Source organism: Panthera tigris, chromosome A1 (assembly GCF_018350195.1).
Source record: "Panthera tigris isolate Pti1 chromosome A1, P.tigris_Pti1_mat1.1, whole genome shotgun sequence".
In the NCBI taxonomy this organism is placed as follows: Eukaryota; Metazoa; Chordata; class Mammalia; order Carnivora; family Felidae; genus Panthera; species Panthera tigris.
This window is the reverse complement of record NC_056660.1, coordinates 101,077,522-101,093,144: the sequence shown is the minus strand read 5'-3', so window position 1 is coordinate 101,093,144 and position 15,623 is coordinate 101,077,522. Positions and strand designations below refer to the sequence as shown.

General features: G+C 42.6%; 1 protein-coding gene across 3 annotated transcripts in view; it reads left to right on the top strand.

Annotated features, from left to right (window-relative positions):
* The first annotated feature begins 537 nt into the window (after positions 1–537).
* CEP120 (centrosomal protein 120) overlaps positions 538–15,623 on the top strand; it is a 74,105-nt gene continuing 59,019 nt past the window's right edge. For 2 of the 3 annotated variants that reach the window (XM_042982838.1, XM_042982856.1), the window contains exons 1-5: positions 538–648; positions 919–996; positions 5,288–5,444; positions 7,043–7,157; positions 10,096–10,237. In XM_042982838.1, coding sequence (XP_042838772.1) covers positions 948–996; positions 5,288–5,444; positions 7,043–7,157; positions 10,096–10,237 — 463 coding nt within the window. In that variant the 5' untranslated portion in view covers positions 538–648; positions 919–947. Of the gene's footprint in view, positions 664–918; positions 997–5,287; positions 5,445–7,042; positions 7,158–10,095; positions 10,238–15,623 lie in introns of all 3 variants that reach the window. The other variant, XM_042982849.1, reaches the window with a different exon arrangement.

The window sequence follows — 15,623 nt, the reverse complement described above, 5'->3', positions numbered from 1 at the left end:
ACGTCACCTCCAGCAGTTACAGTAATTACCGTATTGACGCGACTTGTTTCCAAAACGTGAACACTCGCGGTGCGGCGCGAGTCCTACTTAGAGATTTTTTTCAGTCCAGACTTAAGTCTGAATTTCGTCTAGTAGATGATGTGAGATTCATTAGATCACTCTGTGATCTAATTTTTAAGCAGTAGTGACACCGGGGATCGGAACGGAGCTAGTTTTGTGTGCGCGTGTGCGTGTTTTCAGTGTCCGTTGCTGGATTTCCGAGGTGTGTCTGCGGGGGAAAAGCAGAGACTACACCACACTGACACTCCACGCAGGGGCACTGCAGGCAGCGTTTGCTGCAGTAGTGCGCTTGCGCAGTCGGTCCCCGCCAACTCGCCCGCCTTCCCCCATCCGGCTAGCAGGGGGCGCTGTGAGGTGATGGCCTAGTCTTTCCCCAGGGCTCTGGAACATAGCATAAAAGGGCAGGAGGCGAAGCGGGCTGAGGGGCGTTCTATCCTCGACTGCCCTGGTCTCTATCACCCTTTGTCCTCCAGCTTTCGCCCTCCCTGCACTGGGCCTGCGGGCCTGGTTGCTAGGCGGAAGCGGGGCGCGGCGGCTGCCGCTGCGGCTGCCCGGGCGTTTGAAAAGCGGCCACACAGGCGGCAAAAGGTCCTCCGGCGGCGGGTTCGCTTCTCCCTGCAGACAGTCCGGGGGGCCGAGCCGCCTTTGCCTTTCCGTGGAGTCGGGGCAGGGCTAGGGTCGGGCTGGCGGTCCGGGGCAGGGGAGCCGGGCGCGCTGCAGGCGGCGGCGGGCCCGGGCCGAGGAGCGGGGTCTCGGCGTCGGGGGCCGCGGGCGGGCGGTGGGAGCCCCGGAGGGAGCCCTCCTCCTGGTGGTCGCGGGCCTCCAGCATCTCACCCGGGTCCCTCTTACCCCAAGCAGACCCCGCCTGTGGGCCGCCCACCGCGACCATGGTCTCCAAGTCCGACCAACTGCTCATCGTTGTATCCATCCTAGAAGGTGAGCGGCCAAGGGGCTTGCATTTGCACCTGCAGCCTCCTGACTTAACCGAGTGGCGTGCGACTGAGACTTTGTTAACCTTACGAACCCTGTCATCTTTCCTTTTGCAGTCCCGCAAGACTTGTTCAAAGTTGTACTTCCTGAGGCCTGTTAGGCGATTGATTTAGAAACCTCTCAAGGGAGCGTGAGAGCTATTAGGGATAGGTGATATTTAGCGTGAATAGCCGGAGCCCCAGAGAACGTAGGAAAAACGATTTCCATCAGAAGCAGCACGTCGATGACTTTTACTCGTGAGCTAAGGTGCCTGGAAAGCACGTTCTGTTCAGGGGCCTCCCGGTGATCCCATTTGTGAGAGCTTTGCTTTCGACTCGAATCCCTATTTCCTGCAGTCTGAAGTGTTACGGGGGCCATTCCCTTTACTAAGTCTTGATAGGGGACTTAGGAGGAGTAGTTGTCAAGACGGTCTGTTACATACGTTCCTAGAAGTTTGGTGTGTTGAAGGAGTGACCTTTGTTTATTGCAGGCTCATGGAGTGTCAGGCACTGTGCTGGGAATGTAGGGGTGAAACAGCCCGGGTCCTAAAACCTAAGTAAACAGTATAGCCTGGAGAATGTGTATAGTTCATCAGGGTGTAGGAGAAGGAAAGACCAGCTCTGGGGAAAATTTCCCGGAGGAGGTGACATTTATTTGGGTCCTAAAGGTTGAGTAGGAATGTGCCAGGGGAAAAGAGGAAGGGTGGGCTTTCCAGGCAAAGGGAAGAGGAAAGAACCCTTAAGGTGTGGAAAGGCCAGGCGCATTCTGCCCTTGCTTAAATTCAGTGTGGTTGGAGAGAAGCTGCAGGCAAGTGGAGGGAGTAGGAATTGCTAGGTAAGTTGAAGCTGGGTTTTGAGGGGCGCCTGGGTGGCTTGGTCGGTTAAGCGTCCAATTTCGGCTCAGGTCATGATCTCACGCTCCGTGAGTTCGAGCCCCGCGTCGGGCTCTGTGCTGACAGCTTAGAGCCTGGAGCCTGTTTCCGATTCTGTGTCTCCCTCTCTCTCTGCCCCTCCCCTGTTCATGCTCTGTCTCTCTCTGTCTCAAAAATAAATAAACGTTAAAAAAAAAAATTAAAAAAAAAAGAAGATGGGTTTTGAATAATCTGATCATAGTAGTCCTCTTCAGTTGGGCCTGAGGAATGGCTGCCTTCCGCCCCCCTCCCCCACCATTGGAGATATTTTGTGGAGGCCTGGTACTATTTGGGGGGGGGGGGTGGGTGGTAAGAGGGAATGAGTGGTAATGGCTTTTGGCACAGAAAACTGACCAGAACCCCTAAATTGTTGGGGCAGCATTTTTAGCTGTTCTCTTACTGATTGTTTAAAGACAGAGGGCTGAAATCCCCTTGTAATTGGTCAACAAAAGCTTCTGGACTTGGCATTTGCTCCCTGCTATGAGGAAACCCAAATAAAAGGCACGTTCTTTCCCTTCAAGGATGTAGGATTCTGTCTTCTTCAGAAGATCAAATTCACAGGCAGGACACAGTATGTTGGAGTGCAGTATAGTATTAAAAATATGGGATGTGGGCTGTAAACATCGGTTTTGGGGGTGGGTGGGGATGATGGCTTAAGGGCTTTGAGTAGTTAGGTAATGATGGAGGGAAGTCCTTACTGGCTGTTAGATCAACCCAGGCCAGGGGTGCCTGGGTAGCTCAGTCCATTAACTGCCTGCCTCTTGCTTTCTGCTCAGCTCATGATCTCTCATTTCATGAGTTCAAACCACGTCTCGGGCTCCGCGCTGACAGTGCGGAGCCTGCTTCGAATTCTCTCTCCCTCTCCCTCTCCCTCTGCTTCTCTTCTCTCTCACAATAAATAAATAAACATAAGAAAAACGGAAAATAAAAAACAAACCCAGGCCAATGATGGAGTAATTTTGGTGGATGGAATGATGAAGAGGTCCTGCAAGATGACCAGGGTCAAGGGAGGTGAACATTGAGGAATATTCTGGTCAAATAAGCTTGTGTAGCTGGAGTGAGCAGGCCTTGGAGGGTTTTGAAAGCCAAGGAGTTTAATGTTCTAAAAAATAGGGAGGCAGCCTATATTTCTAAGTAGGAGAGCATTATCTGCAAGTTTAGTATCGGTGTGCAGAGAAGAGAACCTCGATTCAGGGCTGTCGGTTAGGTGTTGCCCTAAACATACCTAAAACCGGACCATGGACCTCCGTGCAAACTGTCTCCTTTTGTGTTTGTGTTTGTGTTTGTGTTTCCATTCATCATAACCATGTTGTTGCCTCAAGCCCAGAACCTGGGGCTCTTCATCTTCCTGGTTCCATCCCCTTCTTCCAGATGGTCACCAAGCTTTGTTGCTAAAATCATGCGAGGTGCTTCATAGAAACTTTTAAATGAGGAAGTTTCCACTGTGAGTGCTCCGCTTTGAGCCCCTCATGATGTGCTTGGTCTCTTGTAGTAATCTTTTCAGTGGTCTGTTTCATAAATTTTTTTCCCCCCTTTCCAGAGAATGTCTATTGTTCACATTACCATCTAGGGGTAATCTTTCTGAAATGCGAATTTAATTGTTTTAAAAATCCTACAGTTTCCTAAAGGATAAGGTCTGTACTTTCTAGAACAGCATTCATGGCCCTTCACGGTATGCCTCTTGCCTGCTTTTTCAGCCTCTTCTCTCTTGCCCTCTGTCCCTACGTCCCCATCTCTTCAGTTATTTTGAGCTACGTTCAGTTTCTTGACTACACTTCTAGAAATGCCCATTATTCAAAAGAAAATGATGAGGTTTCTACCGTGAGTCAAATTTGGGCTATGTGCCGGAATCCGTGGATGAAAAAGACAAGGTTTCTGTTCTCAAGGTATTGTCTTTGGAATGAGGGAGGTGCCCCTTCATTCCAGTACATATCCTCTGTTCTCAGGCTAAGTGGATGGTATGATTATGATGGTGTGACTGAGAATACAGGCTTTCTGACAGACATGAAATGCATTTGGGGAACCCCATGATCTTTTAGAGCAGCTCAAAATGATGTCCAGAGAGAGGCCCCTGTGAGTGCTAATTGGGAGACCTCTGCTAAGACACTTGTACTAAGACTCCCAAATGGGGAGTTTGAAACGAGAGCTTCAGGTTGAAAGTCAGAGGATTCCAATCAAGAATCTCTCTGACCCCTTTACTTCCTACTGAGAGGAGTGTAGCAGGGTGAGTAGCAGCTGGTATGTATTTATTCAATATCGGTCAAAACGTGTTGAGACACGTGTCTCAACACCATGCCCTGCGCCAGACCTACAAACAGGTTGACTGTGAGATTCTTCCCTAGTTTTTAGCTTCCTGTTGGCACTGTTTTCAGTTTGCTTCTTTCCACTAGACCCTCAATTCCTTGAGGCGATGTACTCTGTTTTACTCTTGTTTGTACCCCATCGTTTGACATAGAGAATACCTGACTCTGATAATGCCTTTAGTAAACGGTGAAAGAAGGGGGTCAGGCAGTACCAGGGAAAAGTGATAGGTAGACAGAATATTTTTAAAATGATTGACAACATTATCCTTGAGATTTGAATGAATGAATACGTGTGTCTGTTTTTCTTGGGCTGATTTGCTGAGTGTTCCTAACTGTGTTAACAGGAAAATTATGATGCATGTTGGTTGGCTTTGCTTATTGGGTTATTTCCCAGCTCTCCAGAAGACTTGACTGTTCCATTTTAACTTCTGATACAGTAATATCTAAAATTAGTGGAATCACATTTTTCTTCTAAACGTCACTGAGATCGTTGCTGCTCAAAGCGTGAATCAAGGACAATAGCATTGACATCATGTGGGGGTTTGTTAGAAATGTGCCTCTCAGAGGGCACCTGGGTGGCTCAGTCAGTTGGGCTTCTGACTTCAGCTCAGGTCCTGCTCTCATGGTCTGTGAGTTCGAGCCCCAAATCGGGCTCTGTGCTGACAGCTTGGAGTCTGGAGCCTGCTTCCGGTTCTGTGTCTTCCTCTCTGCCCCTCCCCCACTCACACTGTGTCTCTCAAAAATGAATAAATGTTTAAAAAAAAAGCTTCTCAGCCTCGACTAGTGAACCATAATCTACATTTTAACAGAGTCCCCAGGTGATTCATGTGCACGTTAATATTTTGGAATCACTAATTTACAAATTGTAGCTTTCAGTTTGATTCTTTCTTATGAATCATGAATTTGTACGTGAGAGTACACATTAGTAGGTAGTTAGTGGACTATATAAGTCAACAACTCCTAATGTGTATTTTTAAAACGTGCTAAAAGATCATAGTTGATTTTTGTACAGTTCTGATTAACCTGTATAGTCTTTGTTTTCCAGGTCGTCATTTCCCCAAGCGTCCAAAACATATGCTTATAGTAGAAGCAAAGTTTGACGGAGAACAGTTGGCTACTGACCCTGTGAACCACACCGACCAGCCAGAATTTGCTACCGAGTTAGCCTGGGAGATCGACAGGAAAGCACTCCATCAGCACAGGTGACTGTTGTTTTCCATTTGTTTTGCTCTAGTTTTTAGGCTGCTAGGGATGAATAAATCTCTCTTTCTAGATTATACATTATTTCTCACGTGCTAGGAAGTTTTCAAAGTACTTTGTAATAGTAATTCATTTGAACATCAAGACAATCCTATGAAGTGGGTGTTAGGATTTCCCCCAATTACAGATGAAAAAACTGAGGCCTAAGAAGGTAAGTAACCTGTTACAAGGCAGTCAGCTGGATAATGGTAGAGCCCAGCCATTTGAGTTCTAGAGCCTAAGTTTTTAACCATTACGTGTAGCTTTTTTTTTTTCCTGATGTCTGAGAGGATACTCTAGAAGTGCTGTAATGATAGTTACCCAATATTAAACATGGGTTGGAATTCACTGTAATTTCTATTACTTCCTTTATCATAACTTTATCTGGCTTGCTAAGGATATGTAGAGATATGCGTATAGTAATTACATAAGGGTCTCTAATAAATTTTATACTTAATTTGAGCCCTTTAAACACTTCATATCAGTACATAAAACAGGCTTAAAGCTCCAGCCTCTTATTTATTTCATGAACTCAGATGACTCGAAACAGGCAAGAGCGTGGCTACTTCTATTTTAAAAAGGACTGGAAAAACATATTTCTTTTCTGGAAAGCACAGAATTACTTCATTCATTGGTGTGTCTTAGGACTAAAGCAAATAAAATTACGAAGTTAAAAAGTGAATGTAAGGAGAAATTTATTTTCTTATGTGGCCAGATCGGTCCATGGATTTGTTTGGGGGATTTGCAAGGGCATTAAATTCTTAGAAGATCAAAACTTTGTGTTCAGTGACTTCTGGAATATCTGCACAGAGTCCTGATAGGAGGTATTAGTGCCCGTGGTGTTCACAGTTGTGTTAATACCAAGTGGTACCACTCTGCGTGTTGGAGGCTGAGAAAAGAACACAGATAAATTGCATGTATATAAATAATGACTGTATGCCAAGTGCAAGTTTTATAGTCATTCCATTAGGTAACAGTGATGGTCGAATCTAATGAGCTTATGTATGAGCCACTATAGAGGTTTCAGACTCTCAAGAACCCCTGCTATGCCAGCCAAGGTCATGCTTACAGAACATTGTTGTGTATTACAATGAATTATTACTTTCAATAGTCTGTGGTTTTATGGTATTTAATTCTGAAGTTGATTTCATTATTTTAGTGACAAAAAGAGCTTTAAGCACGTATGTGTATTGGTAGTTTTATGTGTGTATGACAGTGTAAGGATAATTTAAAATCAATCTTGAAGATTCATGTTCAATTTTAATTTATTAACTTTTAAAGAGTTCTGTATGGTAGAGAAGCTTGAAAAGCACTGACCTACAGCATAGCTCCTCAGATGAGAGAGACCAAGATTTTTGATGTGGTTGTAGTATTACTTGGTGTAAAGATAAATAGGCATGATGAATAATTCATGTCAGTTGAAGTTTTGCAGAAAATAGAGATTATCCGAAAGAATTATAGTTGTCTTGCTAGTAGCAGGCAGCTTTTCAAAACTAGCAGAACATCAGCTCAATATTAAGCAGAAGCTAGTTCGTCTATAACATAAACTGTTACGTTACAGGCTGCAGCGCACGCCTATCAAACTGCAGTGTTTTGCCTTGGATCCCGTATCTTCAGCCAAGGAAACTATAGGCTACATTGTGCTAGACTTGAGGACTGCTCAAGAAACAAAGCAGGTATTGCCCTTTTGATGTGTTCTTACCGATGACGTTAGGTGCGGATTTTTCGTAGATAACCCATTGATGGAAAGAACCTGTGGTACCCGACCTGAAAGGGCGAGGGTCTGAGCCGGTGTGGCGATTCTGAGGTTTCACTTTAGGAATTTGATTTAGAAAGTCCCAATATTTTGGTCATTTCTTTGACCTAGAACGACCTTTCTCAAAGAAAATTCTCTCTGAGCTCAGACGTTCGGCCGCATTGCTGTGACCTGGAGCTCAGCATGTTCAGCTGCCAAGCTTTGCTTTCAGAGGTAGTGCTTTTGCCGCGTGCCCTGTTCTGGTGAACGGCACCCCTCTTCCAGGTACGCAGGCCAGACGGCCTCCATTTCCGGCCTCCGTAGCCATCCTTTTCCAGTTGGTTTCAGGCCTGCGGTGACCCCTTCCTGATCCAGCTCCTGTTGTACATTTTCGCCGTTGCGATCCCAGCCTAAGGCACCGTCCTTTCTTAACCTTGGCTGTGCTAGTAGCCTCCTGATTCCTTCCCCTGCTTCCCATTCCTTCCGTGTGTAGCAGTCAGAACACGTGAGCTCAGTGAAATACACTTATGGGACATAAACAGCAGCCTTGCCAGGAGTACACACATAAAGAAGGAAAAATAATTCAGAGTCTCGATTCCTATGTCAGTGCTTTTTGTTACTGAAGATCTTTCTTTTCTCTTTTAAAATATCTACCGATCTTTTTTTTTTTTTCCTTAAAGTTTATATATTTATATTGAGAGAGAGAGAGTGTGAGGGAGAGAGAGAATCCCAGCAGTCTCCGTGCTCATCACCAGACCTGAAATCAACAGACGCCTAACCAGCTGAGTCACCCACGCACGCCTTTTCTCACCATTTTTTATGTTACTGACTTTGGAAATACTTTGAATGGTTCTTAATAACTTTGTTTTGTCACTTAAAACAAAAACAAACAAATAAACTTACTTTTGAAGTCTTTGATTCTTGATTTGAATCCTAAACTAGGATTCTCTGAAGGAAAATTGATCTCTTAGCAACATGTTCGCTACTGATAGCCACGGTATTTACAAAGGAGCCAGTTAGCTTAGCCCACATTTGGAATCCTTCAAAAGGAATGGGAATTTAAAAAATTCTCTAAAAGGGAATCTGTTTCTCCTCCCTCCTTGGGTACTCCTCACCTCTCTGTCCCTAGGTTCTGAAGAGGTTTTCTTTCTGAAGTCTTAGCCCCTCAACCAGGATCCACGATCATGCCCCTGATGTATGTCTTACCTAGCTGTGCTACCTGCACAGGATCCTTTTGTGGTTGCTTTGGTTACACAGAAGGTAATCCTTTTAGGAGGAGGATAGCTGTAAATGCACGTGGCATTCCTTTCTGCCCCTGTCCCACCTGCCCTATCTGGTCCTGTAGGACACTTTTGTCATTACATTCACTTCTTATCATTAACAGAGTTCAGGGGAAATGTTTCAGAATTAAGAGTTTTAAGAAAGCCAGATGTTGTCTTAATCACTCCTGTTTATTAGCAGAACTATCTGAAGTTGGTGCGTAGAATATTTGAAGTTCAGAATAAATTGATTATCTGTAAATGAAAAGAAACACAAAAAAATAAGCTTTGTTTTTCCAAGTTCTAAAACAGAAAAACATAGCATAAATTCCCTGAGTAGCTAAAACTCTTTTTCAGGCTTAGACTTAAAATTGTAATATATCCATCATAAAAAAAATACACAACAGATTATGAGTTTTTCTTTTAAAAACCTTGGGTGTGGATTTAAAAAAACAAACAAACAAAAAAACCCAAAAAATGATGGCTTAGGCTTATTTTACTTACCAGAAGCTTTTGGTTTTGATATTCTTAAAGACCAGTTTCTTTAAAAAAATTTTTTTTTAACATTTATTATTGAGAGACAGAGAGACACAGAGCGTGAGCAGGGGAGGGGTAGAGAGAGGGGGAGACATAGAATCTGAAGCAGGCTCCAGGCTCTGAGCTGTCAGCACAGAGCCCGATGCAGGGCTCGAACTCACAAACTGCGAGATCATGACCTGAGCCCAAGTTGATCGCTTAACCAACTGAGCCACCCAGGCGCCCCTATAAAGATCAATTTCTATGTCTTTATATAATAGTGGTTAGAGTAAGAACGCTGTTTGCATGAATTGAAATGGTGTCCCTGCATTAATGCAACATGCAGTTCTGAGCCATGAGATTGTGCAGGCTGGTTTGAGTATTAGAATTTCTCAAATTGCTGTGGCCAGGATATTGAGGTAATTTATGATACTTCATCCTGTGAGAAAGCCTTTATATTTCAGCCAAGTATGTGGTTCATAACCCAGAGCTCTACCTTAGGTCTTTCCTTCAGTATTTTGTTAGTGTCTTTTTGTTAACAGTAGCTTTCTGCACATTTGGTATATGTAGGACAAAGCAGAAATGTGGCAGGCAGCAAAGGTATATACCAGAAAAAGTGACAAATTAGGGGTTAGGGAAAGGGAAAATTGGTAGTCTAAACTTTTTATTTTCATTTTATGTTTTTAATATTTATTTTTGAGAGAGAGAGAGAGAGAGACAGAGTGCACCTGGGGGAGAGGCAGAGAGAGAGGAAGACCCAGAATCCGAAGCAGGCTCCAGGCTCTGAGCTGTCAGCACAGAGCCCGACATGGGACACAAACTCATGAATGGTGAGATCATGACCTGAGCCGAAGTCAGACGCTTAACCAACTGAGCCACCTAGGTCCCCCTAAACTTCTTATTTTTTTTTTAAGAGGAAATACAGTTAGCTTCCTAAGCAGGATTAGATTCTTTTGAGGAAAATGTGAAAAATACTTTAAAAGAGGAGAAAGTGCTAAGGAACTACAGGAAATATATTTGGAAGCCTTATAGGACATTTCCCACTATTGTTTGTTTCCTATTAATTATTAAGGTGTTTTTGTTTTGTTGTTACTTACTCTCCAGGCACCAAAATGGTACCAGCTGTTGAGTAATAAATACACCAAGTTCAAGTCGGAGATACAGATAAGCATTGGTTTGGAAACAGACACCAAGGCACCAGTGGATAGTTTTAAAGCAAAAGGAGCCCCCCCTCGAGATGGAAAAGGTTTGTGCGTCGTTTCTAAGGACGTCATCTGAAAAGTTGCTTCTGTGGACTAGAGCTTCAGGAGCGGTGGGTGGTGTGATAGGAAAATAACACGCAGGAGTGTAAACACATTTTACTCTGGTGCCTCCGACAGATGTTGTCATATTGTTAAATGTGCAGCACTGCTCTAACTCTTCCTAGAGAAGAGCTAGAAATAGACAAGATTTTCCTTTCTTTATTTGGTATATGACAAAGCACAATTGTGTATTCTTGAAGATGGCTATTTAGGAAAATTTTCTTCCTAGGATGAGCACGAGAAAGCCAAACCGTTACGCTGTTCTCTCTTCACTCACCTGTTAACCACACCTTCATATTTCTCTTTCCTTGTTTTTTCTTTTTTCTTTTTTTCTTTTTTTCTTTTTTTTTGTTATTAATAAACTTTATTTTAGAGAAGTTTTAGGTTCCCAGCAAAACTGAGTGCCAAGGGCAGAGTGTTGCTGTGGACCTCGGTCTCCTCAGCCACGCAGCCGCCCCACTATCCACCTCCCCGGCCAGAGGGGCCACATGTTAAAATTGATGAGCCTACATGAGCCAATCACTTATCACCCGGACTCCACAGTTTACATTAGCATTTATTTTTGGCGTTTTATGTTCTGTAAGTTTTGACAAACGAGTAATCACCTACGTCTATGACTGTAGTTTCCCACAGAACAGTGTCACTGCCCTGAAACCCGTCTGTGCCGTTTCTCCCTCCTTTTTGCCTAACTGACAAACACTTGTTTTTTTTTTTTCACCGAAGTATGGTTGACGTAAAATGTCCTAATTGTTTCAAGCGTACGACATAGTGATTTGACCAGTCTGTTCGTGATATTGCGCTCAGCGCAAGTGTAGAGACCCCGTGTCATCGTGCGGCTGTCATAGTAACATCGCTGTGTTCCTGTGATGTGACTTGCATCCTTGTGACTTACTCCTTCCGTAACCGGAAGCCTGTACCTCCCATTCCCCTTCATTCGTTGTGGCCACCGCCCCCCTTCCCTCTGGCAGCCACCAGTTTGTTCCTTGTGTATTTATAGGTCTGATTCTGCTGGGAATAGACTTTGCATCATTTGCAGACAAAGACCATATCATGTCTTTATTCCCACTCGGCATGCCTTTGTTTCCTTTGCTTGTTTCCTTTGCTTATCTTCCTGCGTTTGTTAGGACGTGTAGTCCGGCACCACGAAGCTGTGATGAAAGGGGATCTCCTTGCCTTGTTTCTGGAGGATTTTTATGGATGTTCTTTATCAAGTCGAGGAAGTTACTCTCTAGTTGTCTACTGAGGGTGTTTCATCATTACCGAGTGTGGGATTTTGTCAGATGCTTTTTCTGCATATTTGATACCATCATGTGGTTGTTCTTTAGTTTGTGATGTGATGGATTATATTAGCAGATTTTTGAATGTTGAACTAGTCTTGTGTACCTGCAAAAAATCGCATTTGGTTGTGGTGTATGGTTCTTTTTATACGTTGTTGGATTCACGTGGCCAATAGGTTGTTGAGAATCTGTGCATGTATGTTAATGAGAGCTAGTGGTCTCTTGTGTTCTTGTTGGGTAATGTCTGGGTCTGGTTTTGACATCAGGGTTTTAAATGCTGGCATCATAGAATGAGTTAGGGATTATTTCTTCTGCTTCCGTTGTCTGAAAAAGATGGTGGAGAATTGGTCTTTCTTCCTTGAATGTTGGGTAGAATTTACCAGTGAAGTCATCAGGGTCTGGTACTTTCTGTTGTGTAAAGTTGTTATTGATTCAATTTCACAAAATGATATAGGCCTGTCTGGATTGTGTGTTTCTTCCTGTGTGACTTTTGTCAGACTGTGTCTTTCAAGGGAGTTGGCCCATTTCTTCTTACAGGCAATCGAATCTGTGGATAAAAAGTCGTTCGTGTAACATTCCTTCAGTATCCTTTTAATGTCTATGGACTGTACAGTGATTCTCCTTTTATTTCGGATATTAGGAATTTGTATTTTCTCTCTTTTTCTCTTAGTAACTTGGCTAAATGCTTACTGATTTTATTGATGTTTTCAGAGAGCCAGCTTTCGGTGTTTATTAGGTCTCTTTCTCTGCTGACTGAATTTGATCTGCAGAAATGTGCTGCTCTTATTTTACTTTCCTGAAAGAGAAGCTTAGATTGTTTTGTTTTTTTGTTTTGCTTTTTAGTGTGCCTTGTACTGTTTTGTTGAAAAGTGGACGTGATACCCTGGGTAAGAAGAAGACAGGTCTTAGGTAATTTAGAGGTGAAGGAGAGGGAGGGGTTTTGTAGTCCTGTGATGAAGTCTCAGTGTTTGGTGAGCCTGCCCCCCCTGTACTGTTGGGGTTCATCTGGTATTAGATTTAGGTTCTAGATCTTTGGCAGGAGGATCAGAGAAGTGATGCTTTTGTTCTTTTTCAGTGCATCCTATCAGCACACAACTTTGATTTGTTCCATTACTGGTGATGTCCATTTTGGTTATGATTCAGGTAGCGTATGCCTGTTACTTTTTCTTTCCTTCACTTATAATTAATATTTTGTGAGACATTATCAAGTGTGGACTTAGAGTTCTTTTTGCTTAATGGGTTACAATATTTATCATCATTTGTCCCTGATTTGTGCAGCGAGAGCCCCTTCAAACTTCTGTTTCCGTTAGCTTGTCTCCATAATTCTTACCGCTTTGGTTAAATTTATTCCTAGGTATCTTCTGGTTTTTGGTGCAGTTGTAAATGGGATCGATTCCTTGACTTCTCTTTCTGCTCCTTCACTATTGGTGTATAGAAAACAGATTTCTGTGCATTGATTTTGGGTCCTGCGACTTAGCTGAACCGGTGTATCACTTCTAGCAATTTTTTGGTGGAGTCCTATGGGTTTTCTATATAGAGTATCATGTCGTCTGCAAATTGTGAAAGTTTGACTTCTTCCTTGCCGATTTGGATGCCTTTTATTTATTTACTGATTTTGAGAGAGAGTGAGTTGGGGGGTGGAATCCCAAGCAGGCTCCACACTGACAGTGTGGGGCTCAAATCCGTGAACTATGAGATCGTGACCTGAGTGAAATCAAGAATTGGACACTTAACTGACTGAGCCACCCAGGCACCCCTGGAGGCCTTTTAATTCTTTTTGTTGTCTGATTGCTGGGGGTAAGACTTGGACTACTATGTTAAGAGAGTGGACATCCTGGTCTTGTTCCTGACCATAGAGGAAAAGCTCTGTTTTTCCCCAATGAGGGTGATGTTCGCTGTGGGTTTTTCATAGATGGTCTTTATTAAGTTGAGGTATGTTCCGTCTGTCCCTACTTTGTTGAGGGTTTTTATCAAGAATAGATTCTGTATTTTGTCACGTGCTTTTTCTGCATCTATTGAGAGGATCATGTGGTCCTTATCTTTTCCTTTGTTAATGTGGTGCATCACATAGATTGACTTGCAAATATTTAGCCACCCTTGCCGCCCATATTCCACTTTATACGGGTGAATAATTCTTTTAATGTACTTGTTGGATTTGATTTGCTAGTATCTTGAGAATTTTTGCATCTATGTTCATGAGGGATATTGGCCTGTAATTCTCCTTTTTAGTGGGGTCTTTGTCTGGTTTTGGAATCAAGGTAAGTTTAGCAGCTTTCCTTCCATTTGCATTTTTTCAGAGCAGTTTGAGAAGAATAGCTATTAGCTCTTCTTTAAATGACTGGGAGAATTCCCCTGGGAAGCCATCTGGCCCTGTACTTTAGTTCTTTGGGAGATTTTTGATTGCTGATTCAGTTTCTTTGCTTGTTATTGGTCTGTTTAAGTTATCTGTTTCTTCCTGTTTCAGTGTTGGTGGTTTGTATGTTTCTAGGGATTTATCCATTTCTTCCAGGTTGCCCAACTTGTTAGCATATAATTTTTCATAATATTCTCTTATGGTTGGTATTTCTGCGGTGTTGGTTGTGATCTCTTTCATTTGTGATTTTATTTATTTGGGTCCTGTCTCTTTTCTTTTTGATAAGTCTGTCTAGGAGCTTATCATTTTTATTAATTGTTTCAGAGAACCAGCTCCTAGTTTCATTGATCTGTTCTATGGTTTCTATATCATTTACTTCTGCTCTAATCTGTATTATTTCCATTCTTCTGCTAGCTTTAGGCTTTATTTGCTGGTCCTTTTTCTAGCTCCTTTAGGTGTAAGGTTAGGCTGTGTAGTTGAGACCTTTCTTGCCTTTTAAGTAGGCTTGTATTGCAATATGTTTCCCTCATAGGACCACTTTTGGCGCATCTCAAAAGTTTTGGGTTGTTGTGTTTTCATTTTCTTCTATGTATTAATTTCTTCTTTAATTTCCTGGTTAACCCATTCATTCTTTAGTAGGATGTCCTTTAATCCTCATGTATTTGTGGTCTGTCTAAATTTTTTCTTGTGGCTGACTTCGTTTCATAGTGTTGTGGTATAAAAATACGCATGGTATGACCTCAGTCTTTTTATACTTCTGGAGGCCTGATTTGTGACCCAGTATGTGATCTATTCTGGAGAATGTTCCATGTGCACTCGACAGGAATGTGTATTCTGCTACTTTAGGATAAAATGTTCTGAATATATCTTAAGTCTGTCCTGTCCAGTGTGTCATTCAAACACATTGTTTTCTTGTTGATTTTTCTCCTCAGATGATCCGCCCATTGCTGTAAGTGGGTGTTAGAATCCCCTACTATTATTGTATTGTTATCAATGAGTTTCTTTATGCTTGTGATGAACTGATTTATAGATTTGGATGCTTCCATATCAGGAACATAAATATTTACAATTGTTAGGTCTTCTTGGGATAGCCCCCTTAATTATGATATAATGCCCTTCATCTCTTATTACAGTCTTTGGTTTAAAATCTAGTTTGTCTGATAGAAGTATGGCTACTCCGGGCTTGCTTTTGACATCCATTAGCGTGAGAAATGGTTCTCCATCCCCTCAATTTCAATCTGCAAGTGTCTTTAGGTCTAAAATGAGTCTACAGGCAGCATATAGATGAGTCTTGGTTTTTTTTGTTTGTTTATGCATTCTGATACTCTCTATCTTTTGATTGGAGCATTTAGTCCATATACATTCAGAGTGATTATTGGCAGATAGCCTGTGTCCGTAATTCTTTGAGCTTTTTCTTGGTTTCTGGCATAAGAAGATGATCCAGGCTTATCTTGTTCTTTACCTATCTTAGCCCTGGGTTCTGCTGTTTCTTTAAGGAGCCTTCTTCCTTTTAGTAAAGAAAGATGTTGAAGAGTCAAGTTCCAAGTGCAAGATATGCCAGTTGCTATTGGGGTGTTCCAGTGGAAAAAGGGAATCGGTGCATGTGTGTATACATACACACACATATATACATAAACATGTATATGTATTTGTATATGTATATATGTGTGTGTATATATATGTATATATATACACCCCCTG